The sequence below is a fragment of the Leucoraja erinacea genome, chromosome 3 (genome assembly GCF_028641065.1).
Source record: "Leucoraja erinacea ecotype New England chromosome 3, Leri_hhj_1, whole genome shotgun sequence".
NCBI classification, from domain to species: domain Eukaryota; kingdom Metazoa; phylum Chordata; class Chondrichthyes; order Rajiformes; family Rajidae; genus Leucoraja; species Leucoraja erinaceus.
The window spans coordinates 56466292-56488074 of record NC_073379.1 but is presented as its reverse complement, the minus strand read 5'-3'; the positions used below and the strand labels follow the sequence as shown (position 1 = coordinate 56488074).

The following is a 21783-nucleotide window of genomic DNA, read 5'->3' as shown; positions in this document are numbered from 1 at the left end:
GAAAGTATAGAATTAAAATAAATGCAATGTAAGGCGAAACAATTTTTCCCAGGAATCACAATGAAGGATTGCTTGGAAATTAGAGTCCAAATAAGGTCGGAACACAGGATCATGTAGCAAATTCATAAATCATTACAAGTAATCATCATTACAAGTAATCAATGTGATGGAGAAGGAGGAAAATTAATTTGCATGAGGAAACCACTGCTCTGAAAATGTAATTATCCTGAAGGCCCAAACAAACTGACAAAGGAATCGATAGGGAGGATATTGTGAATGTGTTTGTTTCCAATTAGTCCAAAGTATGATCATTCTAATGAGGAATTCAAAAATTCTTTGCGAAGCAAGTGCTTATATTCTGGTAATTGGCGGTGGTAGTGGAGTCAATAGTACTGTCTCTTTAAGGAGGAGATTATATGAGGAATGAGGGATGAATTGTAATAACAAGGAAATGCAAATGCTGGTTTATACCAAAGGTAGACACAAAATGTTGGAGTAACTCAATGGGTCAGGCAGTGTCTCTGGAGAACATGCATAGGCAATGTTTTGGGTCGGGACCCTGCTTCAGAATGATTGTTGGCAGTGGCGGACTGGGTCTAAAAATATTGATTGCCAGGAGACAAAGGGGGCCCACTTCATCAGGGGCCCACTTGCCATCGGGCAAACTAACACCCAGGCCAGTCCGCCACTGATTGTTGGTGGGTGGGAAAGAAAGTTTGGATAGTGAAGGGATAGGACAGATAGGGGTACAGTGAGGAAGTCACACCTCAAGTACAGATGCTGGAGTCAATCATGAAAGATGAAATAGCGGCACATTTGGATAGCAGTAACAGGATCAGTCCGAATCAGCATAGATTTACAAAGGGGAAATCATGCTTGACTAATACAACTGCAAAAGAACCTCTTTACTCCTACACTGAAATCCTCTTGTTATGAAGGCCAACATTCCATTAGTTTCTTCACTGCCTGCTGTACCTGCACGCCAACTTTCAGTGACTGGTGTACAAGGACACCCAGGTCTCGCTGTACCTCCCCCTTGCCTAACCTAACCCCTTTGAGATAATAATCTGCACACTTGTTTTTGCCGCCAAAGTGGATAACCTCACATTTATCCATATTACACTGCATCTGCCCACTCACTCAACCTGTCCAGCTAACCCTGCAACCTCCTAACATCTTCTTCACAGTTAACACTGCCATCCAGCTTTGTGTCATCTGCACACTTGCTAGTGTTGCTCCTAATTCCCTCTTCCAAATCATTAATATATATGGTAAACAGTTGCGGCCCCAACACCGAGCCTTGTGACACTCCACTCGCCACTGCCTGCCATTCTGAACTACTACATATTAGAAATTTGCCAACACATTCAATGTATTTAAAATACATGGAAGTTAAATTTAATTATTTATGTTCTATACCTATATATATATCAAACCATCTATCTCCATTATAAAATGACGTGTCCCGATTTATAATGGTTACTGAAATATCAACAGACAAATGTCAGGAGATATTAATGATGGTTGATAGAGGAAAAGATCCACATTTTTGGTTGGCTGCTAGATATGAGCAGCCGGTAATGCCAACATTTTGAGGAAGAAGCAACCTGTTGGAGGAAGTGATTGGGCCAAGCAGCATCTGTGGAGGGAATTGGCTGTTGACATCTTGGGTCAGTGCTCACCATTTGGATTGAAAGTGTAGAGGGGATAGAGCCAGTATAAAGAGGTGAGGAGAGGGAGGGAGCAAGAGCGAGCAATCGATAGGCAGATCCAAGGGAGGAAGAGTTGATTGGCAAATTGAGTCAGATGGGGGAGGGAAGAGTGGGGCGGCAGAGGCTGGGAGGTGATAGATGGAGACAACAAATAGCTACAGAGGATGGAATGTGATAAGACAGGAAGATGAACCGTGGAACCAAAAAAGCAAGGTTGAGTTGGCAAATGGGACGGTGAGGGAGAGGGGGCCCAGTGGGAGGAAAGTATGGGTGATGGGCAATGGAATGGGTGGGGGAGGGGAAACAAACTGGGTTTAGGATGCTGGCAAAGGGAGGTTGAAAAGAAGGATGTGTGTGTGAGACTGTCTGGGTAGATCATGCGGGGAATGACAGGGACAGAGAGGGAGAGGATTACCATAATTGGAACGTTCAGCATCTGCCTTCTACCCAGGTGAAATAAATATTACTGTTCCTCGACTTTGCATTACTCCTCGCTCTGGCAATGGCACAGGCTGAGGACAGAGAGGTCAGTGTGGAAATAGGACGAGTTAAATGGGTTGCAATCAAGAGCATCCAAATGTGCAATGGCAGACAGAGCACCACGTCAGACTCACCAATGTAGGGAAGGCCAGATTGAGAGCACTTACTGCAAAGGGCAAGGCTGGTGCAAGCGAATCTCTGCCTCACCTGGAATGCTTGTTTGGGTCACTGGATGGCGGTGAGGAAAGAGGTAGAATGACAGGTGTGGCAGGAGGAGGGAGAGAGATGGATGGGGAGGGATCACAGAGAGAATGGTCCCTGCAGAAATTAGAAAGGTCTGGGGAGGGGAAGATGTGACTGGTGGTGGGATAGCTGATAGAAATTTTGAAGAAGGATATGGATGCTGATGGGGTGAAATGTAAGGACCAAGGATACTTCTAGATTGCAGGAAGGTTGCTACTTAACTAAAGTAATTTGAAATTAAAATATCAAATTGGAATGTGAGACTTTGGAATGGGGACAATGAAATTCAATGAGCTTGGTGCAATAAACTTAGGCCTATAACATCAAATATTGCACTTGTGTTTAGCTCTCCTTCTATGATAACATGGCAAATTATAAATATTGTGTCCCGTGTGTGTTTGACATTTTAAATGCTGCTAGTGGAAAAGTTTTGTTCTGCTTTTCTGAATGGTTAATTTCCTCAGCATTAATTTAAATAAAACATTGCTGTTTAAACTCTGGATCTATTTCTTCTTTCTCAGCAATGCACCTTTAAATCCCCTTTCCATCTTCAACCCCGATGCATTCCCATTTGCATACACATAAGTCCAACAGCAATCACATAACACACAGTTCGGAAGTGGAGCTAAGTAATAATCTGGGTATTACTATGTTTTTGGACTCATTTTGAATATAAACCCTAGTTTGGATGTATTAATGCTTGCAACTCTTTGCCTCTTGATCTCTTTCGATTTCTTTTAACAAAAAGTCATTATTTCCAGAACTGCTCAAAATGAAACGTATCTGTCATTAACATGCACTGTGGACCTGCTGTTGAGTCCTCTGCCGTTATTATCTATCTACCCTACCCTCCCATTGTACAAAACTGTGGAGAAAAACAACAGAGCCTCAGCATGTACCTTCAGAACTGATTGATATTGGTTCTGCTCAATCCCGGGAAAATTAGCTGAATACAAGTCGGAGGGATATATATAAATTGGCAAATAATTCTGAAGATAATATTAAGGAAGATTAGGCAGATGAGAAAGAGGAAAATTAAAGGAAGAGTTGAGGGAAATGAATATGTGCAAGTGGTAAAAGAGACTGACATTGAAATGGTTGTAGATTTGTCACAAAACACATTACTAAATGTGGAGGACAAGAAGTGAAAGTGTTAAAGGAAATTCAACTCTAACTGGGACACATTTCAGATTTCCTCCACTGACTGTATTGGTTAAAAACTTATTTTCAACCAAAATGTCATGGAATTCCTGCCCATATCCCTGGTATTTAATTGGATGACATAAATAATATTACAGGCTCATGGCTACTTTCCAAGGTAAAAATTGTTAAATGCTATTACAGGAATATGAAAATGATAGGAACACAATCGATCTTGGAACCTGGAATTCCACTGGATTGGCAGTCTAAGAGATGTATTAAATTCCAGAATTAACATTCTGTACAACAGTTTGATCCTCCAGGCATTTGCAAACAGTTCTTGTCATGGAAGTGAACAGCAGATTTTGTTCAGTGTATGATTTTCAGCAATATCACCTATGGTGTTTGATATCTTTATATATACTCTCTCAAGTCTTTTGCAGAAATGCTGAAAGTTAACAAAACATTGAAGAGTTTGAATGTGGAGTCGAATTTTATCACCGGTAATGGAATCCTGGCCCTGATGAAAGCCCTCCAGCTCAATAACTCATTGGTTGTACTTAAAATCGACAATCAGGTCAGTCATGTTCTGTTTTGGTTTTAAAACAGTTTTGATTTCAATTGTAAATTTCTTATGATTTGAAAATATACAGAGGTGGGGATCCGTTCCAAATGAAATGGTTGACTATATTTAGCTTTTGATAAGATTGGTATTATAGCCTGTACAAGATTGTGATATCTGTCAATGCTTGTATACTATGCTACTGTAAAGTTACTTTGGAAAATTTTCCTGTGTTAGGGTTGTCATATAAATGCAGTTTATGGAAGTATGTGTTGTACCTCCTTTCTCTATTCATAGTGCCAGCAGCTGGGTAATAAAGTGGAAATGGAAATTGCGAATATGTTGGAAAAGAATCCAGTCCTTTTGAAGTTTGGCTATCATTTCACTCAGCAAGGCCCAAGACTTCGAGCATCCAATGCAGTGATGAGCAACAATGATCTTGGTAAGAAGACTTCCTTTGTTGCCAAAATATTGTTACTTGAGTTCAGAAGATATCATATTTAATTTAATTTTTAATTTTTTTCAGTTACTAATTTGTTTTGGTATTCGGACATTATAAAGATACTTTATATTTTGCCATTTCTAAATTGAAGTATTGGAATTGATGTAATATATAATTTAAATATACACAAACTGTTATTGGACAACATTTTTCTTATTTCATTGTGAGAAATTCAAATATATTTTGCTACATTGGAGCTCATTGTAAATTGCTGATTAATATTACCTGTTGCTAATTCTTACTGAATGGAAAGTGAAGATTGTTTTTTTTCTAAACAAATAAGCCCCAATTATAGTCAACATGTTTGCTATGTAATTGATGTAAAAAAAAATTATTGTTTAAAATGTTTTCACAATTGTTGAGCTCTGAATTGCAGCCCAGGGTATCGCTGGTGTATTTTCCAATTGTGCTGTACATAGAAGTCCTGAGTAATTTCACATAAGAAGGGAAACAAAATCTAAATAGTTCATTCTATCATGCATTCTCATATTTCCGTCTTCAAAGACCGATGTAACACGTAACTTGGGAAACTTCACAAACAATGAATGACCCTTACATGTATTTAGCAGCCTAACCGTGGAAATGTAACATAGAGGAGAGAACTAACCACAAAACAGAGAGGGGAAATGGAAAAGAAATCTAGAGCATAGATGATTCGATGGATCAGTGAAAATGTTTATAGGCTTAAGAAGTAGAAGTGAGGTGGGTGGCTTTCAGGAATAGAATCAATACAGTTAAAGCTTGGAAGTGAAGTCTGAAGAAGATTCTCGACCTGAAGCATCACCCATTCCTTCTCTCCAGAGATGCTGCCTGTCCCGCTGAGTTACTCCAGCTTTTTGTGTCTATCTTTAGTTTAAACCAGCATCTGCAGTTCTTTCTTACACAATGAAAATTCATTGACTGATTAGAGCTATAAAATTGAACATAGTTAGTACTTAGGTACTCATTGTCATAATGCTCCACTAGTTGCTGTATTAATGGAATGGAACATGCTTAGAATGCATTCATTGATGAGATATCTACAATCTGCTGGTTGGGACTGTATAAATCTCAGTACCTTCAAAGGTTGATTTAGTCAAAGATTAAAAAATGGATTTAATCCACGATGGTTTAGTGTTAAAGTACAATAAATAAATAAATAAATATCCACATGTTTGAATGAAACAGGACCTGCAGGCTGCTGCTTGTCCACAATATTAATGTCATAATATGTGGGAGTTCCAAAAGTTGTGGGAAAAAAAACATTCTTATTGAGTTTGAAATAAAAACAGAAAATGCTGAGAATGCTCAACAGGTCAGTCAGCTTCTGTGGAGAGAGAAATAGAATTAACGATCCATCTGGATAATCTTTCATCAAAACATTCACAGCTGCTGCTTGACAGCTGTGTATTTCCAGCACTTTCTGTTTTATTTATTTCAAATTTCCAGCATCAGTGGATTTTCTGCATTCTGCATTATTTCTTAGATTCCCTACAACATCGTTTTGCAGGAATTCATAACAATGCAATTTTTGTTGCAGCTCGAATTAACAGAGCAGATGTTTCCTGGCCTAGATTCTCAGCTTTGGAACTGGAGGAGATATAAGTATATAGAATTTTTTTGGTCATAGTCTCCCTAATTGAATTGGCAGTGCTTTACACTGCCTTTCTGCTGGACAACTTTCCCTTCTCTGAATGCAGATTGATTCCCTTTCTCCTCCACTGCTTTTTCCTGCTTTTTTTGCTGCCACAATTATTCTTTCTATTTAATCCTGGATATCCTTTTTTATATTTTTAAATGATTGCATTAATTAGCAATTTCGTATCTGCGTCAGTGAAATTTCTTCCTCTATAATACCTTTCTCTCAGCTGGGAGTTTTAATAAACATTTCTGTATGCTGTCACTTTTTTAGAGAACTGCAAAATGCCACTTGGAAGCAATTTCTCATGTAGAGCATGTAATGGATTCAAAGAGTGTTGCAATAACCTCCATTCAGAATTACCACACCTTTCCTTAATTATTTTCTTTATATGGCTTATCTCAAAATTGGGCAGTGCTGCTTTTCTGCTTTTTAAGTTGTGCGTTATTTCATTTCTCAGATAATTTCTGGTGAATCAGGTTCTATTGACTTACATTGAAAAGTGCATTGATCTGAGAATCTGAGATGAGTGAAGTTTCCGATCATTTGAATTGGATTGCACAAATGTGTCCATGGGACGACATTCTTTGCCACTGTGGGCTCTTAAAATCTTCACGCTGTGATAAAACTTTAGTGCAACATGCTGTACTTTCACTTTACATTTCATAGTATCTGAGAGTTTTCAGTTTATGTCAGCATGTCTGAAATTAAAATTGATGAGCTATCAACACATTAACTCTGCAAGCCAAGTTAAGTTTACTGTCATATGCACAAGTGTGGTGAGGTTCAGGTACAATAGAAATATTGCTTGTAGCAGCATCATAAGCATGTAGAACCAGGGAATACAGAAAAACATAAATTATACACAAATTCTACAAGACAGTGAAAAGAAAAGGATTGAAAAAAAAAGAAAAACAAGACATTAGTGCAAAATAATTAGTAAACAAGTCCGTGGTAGGGCAAAAGTAAGACTGTTCCATTGCCAAGATTAGGGTTGTGTAGGTTGGATGTAAGAAAGTAACTACCTGTATTACTGAACCTGGTTGCATGGGACTTCAGGCTTCTGGACCTTGTGCCTTATGGGCACAATGAGAAGTGGTCAATGAGTCTACTCATTACAAAGTAAGGCTGACAACCAATCATTTTGCTTCACATTTAAAATGTTTTGCTAAAATCTGAAATTTAAAAAACGGTCTAATCAGAAACTGTGCATTCACTGGGGAATATCACTCCCATCTCTCAGCTTCTCACCATAAATCCCCTAATTACCAAGCAACAATAAACAGTTATGTGTTATGGGTGACAGAATCAACACCAGCAGATCAAGTATTCATGTCACATAAACAAATAATGCCAAATCAGACACCATTGCAGTAGAGAACATTTGTGTAGTGCAAAACTCTCAGTATCTTACAAAAAGTGACTGAGTAAAATAAAATTAAATTGTAGCTTAATTATAATAATTCTTGAATACTGTTTGATTCTAAATGCATTCAGATGGAAAGTGTCAATGCCACACTAGGCCTAAATACATGATAACAGACCATTTATTTAACATTTTTGATTTGAATGTTGGTAGCTCTAGTATCAAATGTTTAAACCGACTAGTGTAGCTGGGACTTGTTGGCCGATGTGGGTAAGTTGGGCTGAAGGGCCTGTTTTCACACTGTATCATTCTATGGCTCTATGACAATGACATTTTATAGACTGATGGCAGACTGGTTCATGTCTGTGACATGGAAACCAAACTGAGCTACAAAATGTGCAGGTTTTGGTTCACCAATGTCTCACTGGAATCTAATTACAAAAAGGCCAAATATTTAGGAAGGAACTGCAGGTGCTGGTTTATACCGAAGATAGATACAAAAAGCTGGATTAACTCAGCGGGTCAGGCAGCATCTCTGGAGAAAAGGAACAGGAGACCTTTCAGGTCTCAAGAAAGGTGAAGACCCAAAACGTCATTTGTTCCTTTTCTCCAGGGATGTTGCCTGACCCGCTGAGTTAATCCAGCTTTTTGTGTCTATTTACAATAAGGCCGAAATAGGTGTATCTTTAATAAGGAAAGATATACAGCAAAAAATTGCCCATACTTGGAGTTAAGAGATGGCTTATGTGGCCCACAGGGGATCTTTGATTGAAGTTGCTGTTAAAGGAGGAGGAGGAGAGGAGATCGGGTAAAACTAAGTAACTGTGTAATGTCTAACCAAAGAGCAGTTGGCAATGATACCAGTTGCAAAAATGTCTGCTCTCATCCATGGACAAGCCTCACTTGCTTAGTGTGCAGAACATCATTTTAAAAGTAAATTTTAATTTACTTAGAGATGAATGCAAAATAAATTGACAAGAGAAAATGCCAAGTAAGTAAAGAACTAGCAATTTAAAAGTGGGATCTGTATGACAGCCAGGAATTGGACATAATTAGGCTGAAAGTGTTCTTGGTCATTTTTATAGACTGCTTCCAAGTACCATGCAAAACTACCACTTCAGAATACTGCAATTCCAACTATTTGCTGCTTTTTAAACTCAGGGAATGAATTTCTTAAGACTTTTATGCCTGCATTTTATAACACACAACTATTTTGCAGTATTGTATTATGATGTGATTTTTGTATTTTTCTTGGAGATGACACACAATGGAGTTTAGCTCATTGGAACTTCATCCAAAGGGTTACACAAGCATATAGGATTCTGGGCTTTAGAGGTACTAAGTACAAAATCAAGGTAGTTATGACAAACCTGTATCAAGTACCAGTGTCGGAGTATTGTGTCCAGGCACCATGATTTAAGGATGACACCCAGACCTTGGAGAGGATACAGAACAAAGATAGCTGCGGGAATCTGTGGGCTTGTAATAGACATTGATTATGAACCAGTCGTCTGAGATGGAGAAAGATTCTCAGGAAAGGTAAGGGGAGTGAGGGTAAGGGCAGTGTAAATATTAACAGCAAAGATAAAGCAGTGTTTAAGTTCAATAACAGAGTCATTGTTCGGTCTGGATTTCTAGTTGCCTGTTACATTAATTCTCCATCCCACTCGACATCACCCACTTTGCCTTTTGCCTGTTATACTATTCCAATAACATACAACATAAAGCTCAAGGAACAGCATCGCATCTTCTGTTGAAACATTTTACAGTCCTTGGGATTCAATATTGAATGTAGTCATTTCAGATAACCCACTGTTTTGGTTTGTGCCAATACTAGCCGTTCTAATGAAAGGCCATCGTTCTGTAACGTTAGTTCTCTTTTTCTCTCTCCACAAATGTTTCTTGACCTTGCTGGATATTTCCTTTTATTTGAGATCCAGATTCTGGTTATTTTGTCATTTCCACCAGGGTGTAATGAAATTCCTTATTCATGGGAAACTCGCTGGATGCAATAAACAGTGCACATGGTACTGATAAATATAACATGTTATATAATTAATGATCAATCCGACTTCCAGCAACCTCTGTGTTCTGTTTCTCATATTTCCAACATCTTTTTTTCCTCTATTCCTTTCATTTCCTATTCCCATTACCTCCAGACAAATCGGCTATAATTAATACACTTTCAATGCCCTTCTATAGAAACATAGAAATTAGGTGCAGGAGTAGGCCATTCGGCCCTTCAAGCCTGCACCGCCATTCAATATGATCATGGCTGATCATCCAACTCAGTATCCCGTACCTGCCTTCTCTCCATACCCCCTGATCCCCTTAGCCACAAGGGCCACATCTAACTCCCTCTTAAATATAGCCAATGAACTGGCCTCAACTACCTTCTGTGGCAGAGAGTTCCAGAGATTCACCACTCTCTGTGTGAAAAACATGTACCACTAACATTTGGGTATTTCCTAGTCTCCACCCAATCAAAGACATTTCCTTTATTTTCCCTATTTCCACCCACTTTCACCTGCAATTTAAAGCAAGCCTCTCTTCCATGTTTTCCTAATTCTAATGAAAGGTCATTTCCTGGAGCGTTAATTCTTGATTCTCTCTCTCTGTGAATGCCTCCTAACTGCTGAATATCTCCAACATTTTTGTTTATATTCCAGCATCAGCAGTGTTTTTTACTTTCCTCAATTTTCCATTTAATGAGATCTATTGTAGGCTAGTTATATATTTTATCACCAAAGGCTATACAACTAGCCAATAGTAGCCAGAGAATTGTAATTATGTTGTTCCCCATATATTCCCAAAAAGCATTTGATTAGGTGCCATATAAAAAAAATTATTTCATGAAGTAAGGACTCATGGTGTTGAGAGTAGTATATAAGTGTGTTGGTGACTGACAACTGAGAGTTGGAATAAGTGGATCAATTTCAGATTAGCAAGCTGTACTAAAGAAGTACAGGGTACTTAAGGAAGTGGCTCTAGAAATCGTGGATGCATTTGTGATAATTTTCCAATGTTCTAAAGACTCAGGATCAGTTCCTGTGGATTGGAGGGTAGCTAATGTTAACCCATTTTTTAAGAAAAGCGGGAGAGAGAAAACAGAGAATTATAGACCAGTTAGCCTGACATCAGTGGTGGGGAAGATGCTGTAGTCAAATATAAAAGATGAGATAGCCGCACATTTGGATAGCAGTAACAGGATCGGTCCGAGTCAGCATGGATTTACGAAGGGGAAATCATGCTTGACTAATCTTCTGGAATTTTTTGAAGATGTAACTAGGAAAATGGACAAGGGAGAGCCAGTGGATGTAGTGTACCTGGACTTTCAGAAAGCATTTGATAAGGTCCCACATAGGAGATTAGGGGCAAAATTAGGGCACAAGATATTGGGAGTAGAGTGCTGACATGGATAGAGAAGTGGCAGGCAGACAGAAAAAAAAGAGTAGGGATTAACAGGTCCCTTTCAGAATGGCAGGCAGTGACTAGTGGGGTACCGCAAGGCTCGGTGCTGGGTCCGCAGCTATTTACAATATACGTCAATGATTTGGATGAAGGGATTCAAAGTAACATTTGTAAATTTGCAGATGACACATAGCTGGGTGGCAGTGTGAACTGTGAGGCGGATGCGATGAGAGTGCAGGGTGACTTGGACAGGTTGGGGAAGTGGGCAGATGCATGGCAGATGAAGTTTAATGCGGATAAATGTGAGGTTATCCACTTTGGTAGCAAAAACAAGAAGGCAGATTACTATCTAAATGGCGTCAAGATGGGAAAAGGGGAAGTACAATGGGATCTGAGGATCCTTGCACATCAGTCTATGAAAGTAAGCATGCAGGTACAGCAGACAGTGAAGAAAGCGAATGGCATGTTGGCCTTTATAACAAGAGGAATCGAATATAGGAGCAAAGAGGTCCTTCTGCAGTTGTACAGAGCCCTAATGAGACCACCTGGAGCATTGTGTGCAGTTTTGGTACCCTAATTTGAGGAAGGACATTCTTGCTATTGAGGGAGTGCAGAGTAGGTTTACAAGGTTAATTCCCGGGATGGTGGGATAGTCATATGCTGATAGAATGGAGCAGCTGGGCTTGTACACTCTGGAGTTTAGAAGGATGAGAGGATATCTCATTGAAACATACAAGATTGTAAAGGGCTTGAAAACACTAGAGGAACGAAACATGTTCCTGATGTTGGGGGAGTCCAGATCCAGGGGCCACAGTTTAAGAATAAGGAGTAAGCCATTTAGAACAGAGACGAGGAAGCACTTTTTCTCACAGAGAGTGGTGAGTCTGTGGAATTCTCTGCCTCAGAGGGGCGGTGGAGGCAGGTTCTCTGGATGCTTTCAAGAGAGAGCTAGATAGGGCTCTTAAAAATAATGGAGTCGGGGGATATGGGGAGAAGGCAGGAATCAGGTACTGATTGGGGATGATTAGCCATGATCACATTGAATGGTGCTGCTGGTTCGAAGGGCCAAATGGTCTACTCCTGCACCTATTGTCTATTAAGTGCCAGAAGGTTAATTGCTGAGACCTCAACTATTTACAATATATTTTAACTTATTTGAAAGGACCAAGTGTACTGTAGCCAAGTTTGCTGACAGTAGAAAGATAGGTAGCAAATTTTATTGTGAACAAAATATCTGCAAAGAAACAGCAACAAGTTTTGAGCAGTCAATCAGATGGCAGATGGAACCTAATATGGGAAAAAGTAAGAATTTCAACCAAAGGTAAAGTGCAGAATATTATTCAACTGGTGTGAGATTAATGAAAGCTAGTGTTCTGCATGATCAGGATGTCTTCATACATGGCACACAGTTCTGCTGTAGGTATATCAAGTAATTAGCAAGGCACATGGAATAATGGCATTTATTGCAATAAGGAAGGGGTACCAAGGCAGGAGGATTGCTACAATTACACAGAACCTTGGTGGGATAACATTGTGCTCTGTACAATTTTTCAGATTCATACTTCCATCCGATGTGGAAGCCCATTCAAACCACTATTCAGTCTATGCCTGTTCTCAGAGCAAATCAATTCCTCCTCTTATTTTCCTGTACAATATTTTTTTTCATACATATCAGTTAACAACCCCTCAACAATTCCTCCTCATACTTTCCTGTACAATATTTTTTTTCATACATATCAGTTAACAACCCCTCAACATCACTCGATTCCTCCCACAAGAGGATGGTGGGGGAAATTTACAGCAGCTAATTAACTTAAGTACCTGTACATTTGTAGGATATGGGAGGGAATCGGAGCTCCTTTGGCCATGCAATAGTCTGAGGGAGATCTCCACACTGGAGATTAGAGATGGACTCGGGTAACTGGATCTGTGAGGCAACAATACCAATCATGGCAGCACTACATTGCCCACATCATTCCCTTAAATAGCAAAGGATGGGCAAGGGCACAATGTAGAAAACGTAGGTTGGATTATATCCTGAGGAAAGGTTGAGTAGATTGCCAATTTTAATTTGGATCATAACAGTTCTAATGGAAACACAAGATTATGAAGAAGCCAATTATAGAAGGGACAATAGTCACCAATGTTGGAACATTTCATGACTGTGTTCCTGAATTCTGATCAAATAATTCAGTTTAGACAAAAATGCTGGAGAAACTTAGCGGGTGAGGCAGCATCTATGGAGCGAAGGAAATGGGCAACGTTTCAGGTCGAGACCCTTCTTCAGACGGGTCTCCTTCGTATTTTCAGCATCTGCAGTTCCTTCTTAAATAATTCAGTTTGGTGATATGTTCAGGGAACTACTTTTTATTGATAATGTATTGGCAAAAGTACACTTAGTTAGAAGACTTATACAGAAAAGTTTCTGTTTAAGAGTACGAGATGAAGAAATGTTACATGGGAAAACTATGAGTGAATGATTGTTGAAATTTAAAATTGAGGAAAATTAAGATGTATTCGAATTAGTGTACAACTCCCATTAGGGATTTAGGGACTTCTTCTTCTCAAGTCCACACACAAGATTAGAAGTTGTTCAGCTAGAGCCGAACACACTTCTCTGCATCTGCATACAATGGTGTCTGCCTTGCGCTTCTAGTGCGTGGTGGTGGAATGATTGGTGAAAACAGGGCTGCGACTTGAACACTCTTTCCTTGACCCCTCCCATTAATAATAATCTTATAATAATCTTATTTATATAGCACATTTTTAGTCAACTTGCATTGACCACAAAGTGCTTCTCATAACTACATTACATTTACACACAGGCAAAGGTGTGTGAAGTGTCTTGCCCCAAGGACACAACGACAGTATGCCCTCCAAGCGGGATTCGAACCGGCTACCTTCTGGTCGCCAGCCGAACACTTAGCCCATTGCGCCATCTGTCGCCCCATTAGGGGAGAGGCACATGTTAATGAAGGCACAATTGATGATGTAGTGATGTTTACAAATTGCAAATTAAAGGTAGTGCAAGTTTAATATCTCTCATCATAGGTATATTGCAATTCAAGTTTTTGTCAAAAATTAATCATTGGTTTGTTGATTTATTTTAGTGAGGAAAAGCCGCCTTCAGGGGTTCAATGGTCCCATCTTCCCCAGGTGCCGGACGACAGTCTAATCTGTTTGTGAAGACTTCATGCCCTCAACAGAGCTGATGGTTTTCGCGTACAGCCAGAAGTGCCTTGTTAGTTCTCTGTTGTCCTTTCATTTCTTTTTAGTGTTGTTCATTGGAATAATGTACCAAATTGAAGTGTAGCGGGAAGTTTAATGGCAGTAGTTTGTACAGGTTTGTGTGCTTTGTACTACTAGTAGCACTTGTACTACAGATTATTTTTTCAATCCAATTAGTGCTTTGTGCAAATAAACCAAGATCATCAATTCTAAATCTGTTCATTAGTTGATGTGTATATCTCTGAATAGATTATTGAGTGAAACTACAGGTATACCCATGCATGAAAGTGCCTGCTGTTCTAATATTTACTGTAGAAGCATAAGTACTCATTTTATTTATTTGAAGCCAGAGAATTACCTCGAGTAAGCTGCTGTTCATGAAGGGACGATTCATTCATTTATTGATATTATGACAAAAGAATTATACTGCTTGAAAATTGTGTGTATCACTCTTATGTTTGCAGATTTACAGAACTTTCATGTAATCAGGCATCCCCATTGATTTGTGTTACTTATGAAGAATTCAAGATGATGAATTGTTTTACATGTAAATCAAAATATTTAAATAGATTTAAAATCGTGGAAATTTATACAAGCATTTGGCTTCTTTTTGAGTCATCGAGAGCCTCCACCTATCCTTAATTATACTGCAAATGTCCTGGCCTTGAATTTATTATGGGACATGGAATAAAATTGCAATTTGTTTGGTTTTCCATTGCTCGCTGAAACAAAGTATATTTGAGAATCCAAAATAAGTTTGTGTTTATTTTAATCATGCAGTGTGTTCTAAAACTCCTCAAACTGAAAGATTTTTCAAATATTGTTAATTGGCAAATTAATTGACAAACTCCAACTTTGCACCACTGAGCTGCACAGAGCAGCCTACAAGCACCCAGGCTTCTATTTACTATGAAGTATTTTTATTTCCATAACGAAAGGAAAAGGAAAATAAATTATTGAAAATGTTCAGGCAGTTTGAGGAACAGAACTGTGATGATCCAAAAGCAAGTTAAAAAAACCCTCTGTTTTAAATCTACTGATGTGGTTTCCAAAAAAAGGATGTGTTTGATTGTTGCACTTTATGATAAATAAAACATTAGTTTTGGGCATTTTGTAGCCTCACGTGCTTTTACAAAGACAATAAATCCTCCTGCTGTACCATTGTGCAATAAAAGATGTGACACTTTGTTTATCTTGTAGTAGCTGGAACTGGCTGAATCAGCAGCTGTCCTCCTGTCTTTGCAGGAACACAGAGTTCATTTACTGTGGCAGAACAAAGGATGGTTTGAGAATTGTGAAACAGGAGTGTGCCTTCCATTTACACACTATTAATCCTGAAGTACAGTCAGAGTTGTAGATAACAGAAACTGGCCTTTCAGCCTAATATCCATGCAAAACCAGTTGCCAACCTGCATTGGTTCCACTTGCTTGCATTTGGCTCTAATCCATTCCTATTCATGTACCTATTAAACACTAGTTGTACCTGCATCTATCGCTTCCTCTGACAGCTTGTTCTACATGCATCCCAACTTCTATTTTCCCCCCATAGGACACCTTTAAATCTTGCCTCTTTCATCTGTGACCTTTCTCCTCTACCTTGTGAAAAAGATTGCGACCATTCACCCATGTATGCCCGCATGATGTTATTTACCTTTAGAAAATCATTCCTCAACCCCCTACACTGCAGGGCGAAGACTCCCAGCCTATCTGTCCTCTCCTTATAATTCAAATCTTCCTGTGCTGTTAACACCCTAGTGAATCTTTTCTTCCACCTTTCAATCTTAATTACATCCTTCGTGTCAGTGACAGAATTGCACACAATATTCCAATGGGGGTCTCACCAACATCAACGTATGAAGAAGGGTCTCGAGCCGAAACGTCACCCATTCCTTCTCTCCAGAGTTGTTGCCTGTCCTGCTGAATTACTCCAGATTTTTGTGTCTACTTTCTCACCAAATCATCTACAATTGGAAAAATATATCCTATTCCTTTTTGCTTGATCTCAGATCCTCAATATCCCTTGTCAACCAAAGTTCCCTAAAATGCCTTCCTGGCCCTTCATGCCAAAAGTAATAAGCTAGCCCAGAACTCCCCATCTTACGTTTAAAAGCCATACACATACCATCCAAGTCTTTAAGACTTTGATGGATCCAGTCAATGAGGGAAATTAAAAATTACCTTATTTTACAACCCTATTCTGAGTCTGAAGAAGGGTTCTGGCCAGAAATGCCACCTACTAATTTTCTCCAGAGATGGTGGTGCCTGACCAGCTGAGTTCATCTGGCATTTTGTGTCTATCTGCTATTATTCTGACATCCATCTGTGATCTTCTTGCATCGGGGGTTCCCAACCTTTTTCGTCCCGTTTACCCAGGCAACTTTAATAGCACATAACAATGTTATTTCACTTATTTATGAACAACTAATGATGTACAGATACCGGTATACCAGAACCGAACCGTCAATCAAGGAGAAAAAATATGTACAAATCCAGAATCAACAAATTTACCCCCTGGGTAGGTGAAATTTACCCGCTGGTTGGGAACCCTTGCCTTACATATTTGGCCTGCTTTCCTGCATGTCTCCACCTTCTCATCTCACCACCACCAAGGAAATTGTGCAATTCAACTATTCTTTATAGTGCACTCAATGAAATATCACAGATTGCAGAACACTCCATTCCACAATTATGCCATTTCTTTTCGAACACCAGGAAACTTTGGAAAAGGAACAAACAGATTTTATAGCAGTCATTATAAAGATTTGTACATCTGTTATTTGTAGTAGATATGGATTGTCTCAATAACAACATTTCACATTGACATGAAGTGAGCACATGTGAATCATCATTTATGAAAAACCTGATAACTGCTAGAGTGCTGAATTTTTCATGGGAGAAGCAAATACATATTTGGAGCCAAGTCATGGGAAATAAATTGATTTGTCTATAGGATTTTGGATAACGAATACGGACAAAATCAAAATCTTAATTCGCCAGAGTAATTCAGAATACACAGGCAATTTGAAAATATAAAAACAGAAAATGTTAATGATTTGAATGCATTTTAATTGAAACATGATCATACAAAACTGAAATCTTAAATAGTATGCTGATAAAGCCTACATTAATAGGTTTTAATAAGGCCTTTTAAAGGGTTAGCATAAAACCAACTTATTTTGTGTAATTATACTTAAACAGATCTTTAAAACATATGTTCTAGTTATTTATCTCTTTACTGAATGTGGGATCTTGCTGCATTCAAATTAGTTGTAGTTTTCCCAGTGTTACAGTGCGGACAATTGAATATCAAAAGAATTTTGCAGACAATTAAATGTCAAAATAATTGGCTATTAAGAAATTTGGAACATTCTGAACGTGCAAGATTCTGCAGTAATTCAAAACCCTTTAAAAAAATAATCTGATTTATTCCCTGTCGGCTTTGAGATGTTGGATAGCTTAAACAAAGGATCTAATGTGGAAGCACAACAGGGATTCGCACCCGCTTCTCAGTACATTCGCATTGTTCTTTTCTCAAAGGTTGTGATGGAGTTTCGGATGATGCCTTTCCTTTTTCTTGGCACACAGCACAACAGGCTACAAAGCCTTTTTCTCTACAGAGAAGACAGGACAAAACAAGCTGACAGCAAGAAGCAGTACTGCAGAGTTTGTATTCATCCCAAGGGGCACCACAATATCTGCACTCTGGAAAGGAGAAACACTGGATTAGTTTCATTAGCGTTAGGGCACAAAGACAGAATAATTTGAACAGTGACATCACTCTTATTATAAGTAATCAATTGCTGAAGTCAAGTAATTGTGCATCAGTTGGATACCTTAATCATTAAAGTTCATGAGACAGATTGAATAACTTGGAAAGTAATGTTGAAGGAGGTTATGCAAGTCCCAGAAGACAATGGGAATTTTGTTCCAATTAAGTGAGTCCATGTGGAATATTGCAAGGATAAGTATTATTTGATTAGAGAAAGCCAGTGGGGACTTGTTAAAGTCAAATTGGGTTTTACTAACAACAGGGGCAAAAGCCAGTTGCTTGACTTCCAAAAGGTATTTGATAAAACACCTCACAATAAGTTTATCATTAAGACTGAAGTCATGGAATAAAAGTGACCTAGCATCATTGATACAATGGCTAATTAACAGGATTCAGAGGCGACATAAGAGACTGCAGATAATGGAAACTTGAGCAAAAAAACAAGCTGCTAGACACTTAGCAGGTCAGGCAGCATATGTGGAGGGAAATTAAGTCCCGAAGAAGGATCCCAAACCGAAATGTCAACTATCCATTTCCCTCCACAGATGCTGTCTGATCGTTGAGTACCATCTTGTTCAAACTCAACAGCGATAAGACAGAATTCCTCCTCATAGGCTCCAAAGCCACACTCAGCAAAATCAATAACCCCACTCTCACCATCGACGGCACCACTGTCTCCCCTCCTTCCCAGGCCCGCAACCTTGGCGTGATCTTTGATTCCACCCTCTCCCTTGAGCCTCACATCCGCCATGTCATTAAAACCTCCTTCTTTCATCTCCGCAACATCGCCAAACTTAGACCCTCTCTCACACCTCCCGCTACTGAAAGACTCATCCATGCCTTCATCCCCTCCCGACTGGACTATTGCAACTCACTTCTCCTTGGCATCAGCTCCACCTACATCAACCGACTCCAACTGGTCCAGAACGCAGCTGCCCGACTCATCACCCACACCAAATCCTGGCATCACATCACTCAAACAACTTCACTGGCTTCCCATTTCCCACCGGATCACCTACAAAATCCTGATCCTCACCTACAAAGCCCTCCACCATCTGGCCCCCCCATATCTCACTGACGTCCTCTCCCCCTACCAACCCTCACGGTCCCTCAGATCCACATCAGCCGGTCTCCTCTTCATCCACAAGTCCAACCTCCGCAGTTTTGGGGACAGAGCCTTCTCCAGGGCAGCTCCCAGGCTCTGGAACTCCCTCCCCCAACTGATCCGCAATTCCGTGTCCCTCACCATCTTCCAGACCCGCCTCAAGACCCATCTCTTCACCTCTGCCGATCCTTAGCCCCACGTCCCCCTCCCTTTTCATCTGTGCATTAATTGCCTCATATTGTGTGTTGAATTGAATTCTGTCTTTACTTTGTGTACTAGTCATGTCTCTACTATTTATTTCATTCCCCTTACATGTTTTTCCTCTACCTGCTAAATTTTTGTACGGTGTCCTTGAGACTCTTGAAAGGCGCCCATAAATAAAATTTATTATTATTATTATTATTACCATCTCATATTGGAGAGAAGTGCACAGTGGCGTGATTGGGTGACAGATTAAATTTTATGCTGAGAAATGTGGTGTGGTATATTGTTATAGGAAGAATGGAAACAGGCAAGTAACCGTAAGGCGCAATTTTAATGGGATACCAAAATGGAGAAATCTAGGTCTCTGTGTGTATACTGTAGTCTGGTGAAAGCGACAGGCCAGTTTGCGAACTTTGTTTAAAATCACCAAGGATCTTGAGCTTCAGAGAAATAAATTACAAGAACACCAAAGGCATGATGAACCTATATAAAACACTGCATTGGCCACAGCTGGAAGGTGTCTCCAATTCTAGGTGCCATACAGAGAAAATTGAATGTTTAGGAGGAGGAAGATGAGATTTATTAGATTATTCAAAGCATGAGAGATTTTTGGATAAATTGGAAAAAATTAGCTTGTTCCCTTTGGAATAGAGGAAGCTTCAAGGAGATCTAATCAAATCAAAATACTTAAGTTATGAAAGATAAGTAGAGCTAATAGGACTTGATGTTTCAATCCCTGTAGTAGGTCGGCACTCTTGATATTGGCAGTGGGACTGGAGTGGTGAAGGGTAGGGTAGGTACGTCATCGGGGTCATCAGGTGGGCACCCTCCTTCTTTGACTTTTCATTGATAAGCCCACAACGTCTCCAGAGGGCTCAACAGTGATATCTGGCATCCCAGGTGCACCACTCTCAGTTCCATACCCTCCTGTCTTCATCTTGCAGCCCAATTGTTGTCTTTCCTTTTAATCCAATTGCTGCTTTTTCTCTGCTGAAATTGACAATGATTTGTTGGAGGGAGCAACCCCTCACCCCCATTTTCTTCAATAGACTATCTAGTGGTTATGGTCTGGAATGCAGATCCAGGTGTGGTAGTGGAGACAAATTCAATTGCAGTATTCAAAGTGGAGTTGGCAGAGAGTGAAATGAGTTGGATTGCTTTTGCATTGACCCAGCATGGACCTAGGCAAGGCATGTCTCATTTGATGAGACGGTATTAGTAACATAAGAATTCTTACAAGAACTAAAAGAAAAATAGTATTCTATACTAGCTTATGGGATTGCAACAGATTGTTTGGATTGCAAACATTCTATTTTAGAAAACAGAATGCAAAATCCTTTTTATTCTGAGTGAATCAACAGGATCAAGGGTTTGGTTTAGTCAGTAGAAAGGAAGATGTGAGGACCGGGGAACCTCCATCTTCGTCTGTCCAAACAATGCGCTGTGCGGTTCAGGCCTGAGGGATGGGGACTTCCTGGTTCAGTAAGATCAGAGAGAGAGAGAGAGACAGAGAGAGAGAGAGAGAGAGAGAGAGAGACAGATATGAGAGAGAGAGAGAGACAGAGAGACAGAGACTCAGAGAGAGATAGATGAGAGAGAGAGAGAGAGAGAGAGATCATATATGGGAGAGATCAAGAGAAATAAATCATATATGAGAGAGATCAAGAGAGAGATCATGTCTGCCTTTTACTGTCACTTCCCACAGTTCCAGGGTCGAAGGCGTGGCAGGTACCGCAGAGTCGCCGCTACGAGAGTGGCATTGCTCGGCCTAACCTTTGGCCTCCAAGATGCAGGTACATTTTCGGGCCTTATTTTAAGAATAAAAAATAGCGTCTGGGATGCCGGGAAATACGGTAATAGTCAAAACAATATTCAGATTCAATATGGCAACCAAATAAAACAGGTGAATGCTCGCAAGTCGAATGACATTCCACTTTTTAGACACGTTCACATCTCTATTGCTACCCTTATCCAGAAAATCTGGATCACGTTCAACAATCTAATATTCTTGCCTTTTGGGGACAAGTTCTAATTTTTCACTTCCCTGTGCATAGTGAAAGTGATTTCTCTAATTTATTACTGTGGCTCTTTGTTCCGTATTCCCTTAAAGACAAAGATAAAACAATCCATTTACTATTAACTGCTCCAGAGATACACACCTGAAATTATGTCATCGTTTACAGAAATGGCATAGCGATTGTCAAACACAAATAGTTTTCCTTTGTAAAATCCACTTGGGAATTGTTCAAGATATTTGTGAATGCCACCTTTGAGTTGGTAAACTTCCTTACACACATCCTGAAATGCAAGCACGATACAGTTTTCAAACAAATTAAATAAAGATATAATCAATGTTAAATATTAGTAGGGGATGTGTTTCAAAGCAAGAATGTTTGAACTTTTGTTTGGTGGACTGATTTGAAAAATGCTGTAAGGTCATATA

General features: G+C 39.5%; 2 protein-coding genes across 5 annotated transcripts in view; one reads left to right on the top strand and one right to left on the bottom strand.

Annotated features, from left to right (window-relative positions):
- Positions 1-15451, top strand: part of tmod1 (tropomodulin 1) — a 74944-nt gene extending 59493 nt beyond the window's left edge. For 2 of the 3 annotated variants that reach the window (XM_055632755.1, XM_055632753.1), the window contains exons 8-11: positions 4009-4152; positions 4435-4579; positions 6159-6223; positions 14145-15451. In XM_055632755.1, coding sequence (XP_055488730.1) covers positions 4009-4152; positions 4435-4579; positions 6159-6223 — 354 coding nt within the window. In that variant the 3' untranslated portion in view covers positions 14145-15451. The remainder of the gene's footprint in view (positions 1-4008; positions 4153-4434; positions 4580-6158; positions 6224-14144) is intronic. The other variant, XM_055632754.1, reaches the window with a different exon arrangement.
- Positions 15452-17311: 1860 nt separating this feature from the next.
- The window catches only part of LOC129695626 (thiosulfate sulfurtransferase/rhodanese-like domain-containing protein 2), a 29240-nt gene continuing 24768 nt past the window's right edge, over positions 17312-21783 (bottom strand). For both annotated transcript variants that reach the window (XM_055632747.1, XM_055632749.1), the window contains exons 8-9: positions 21500-21638; positions 17312-17964 (exon numbers count right to left, since the gene is read on the bottom strand). In XM_055632747.1, coding sequence (XP_055488722.1) covers positions 17732-17964; positions 21500-21638 — 372 coding nt within the window. In that variant the 3' untranslated portion in view covers positions 17312-17731. The remainder of the gene's footprint in view (positions 17965-21499; positions 21639-21783) is intronic.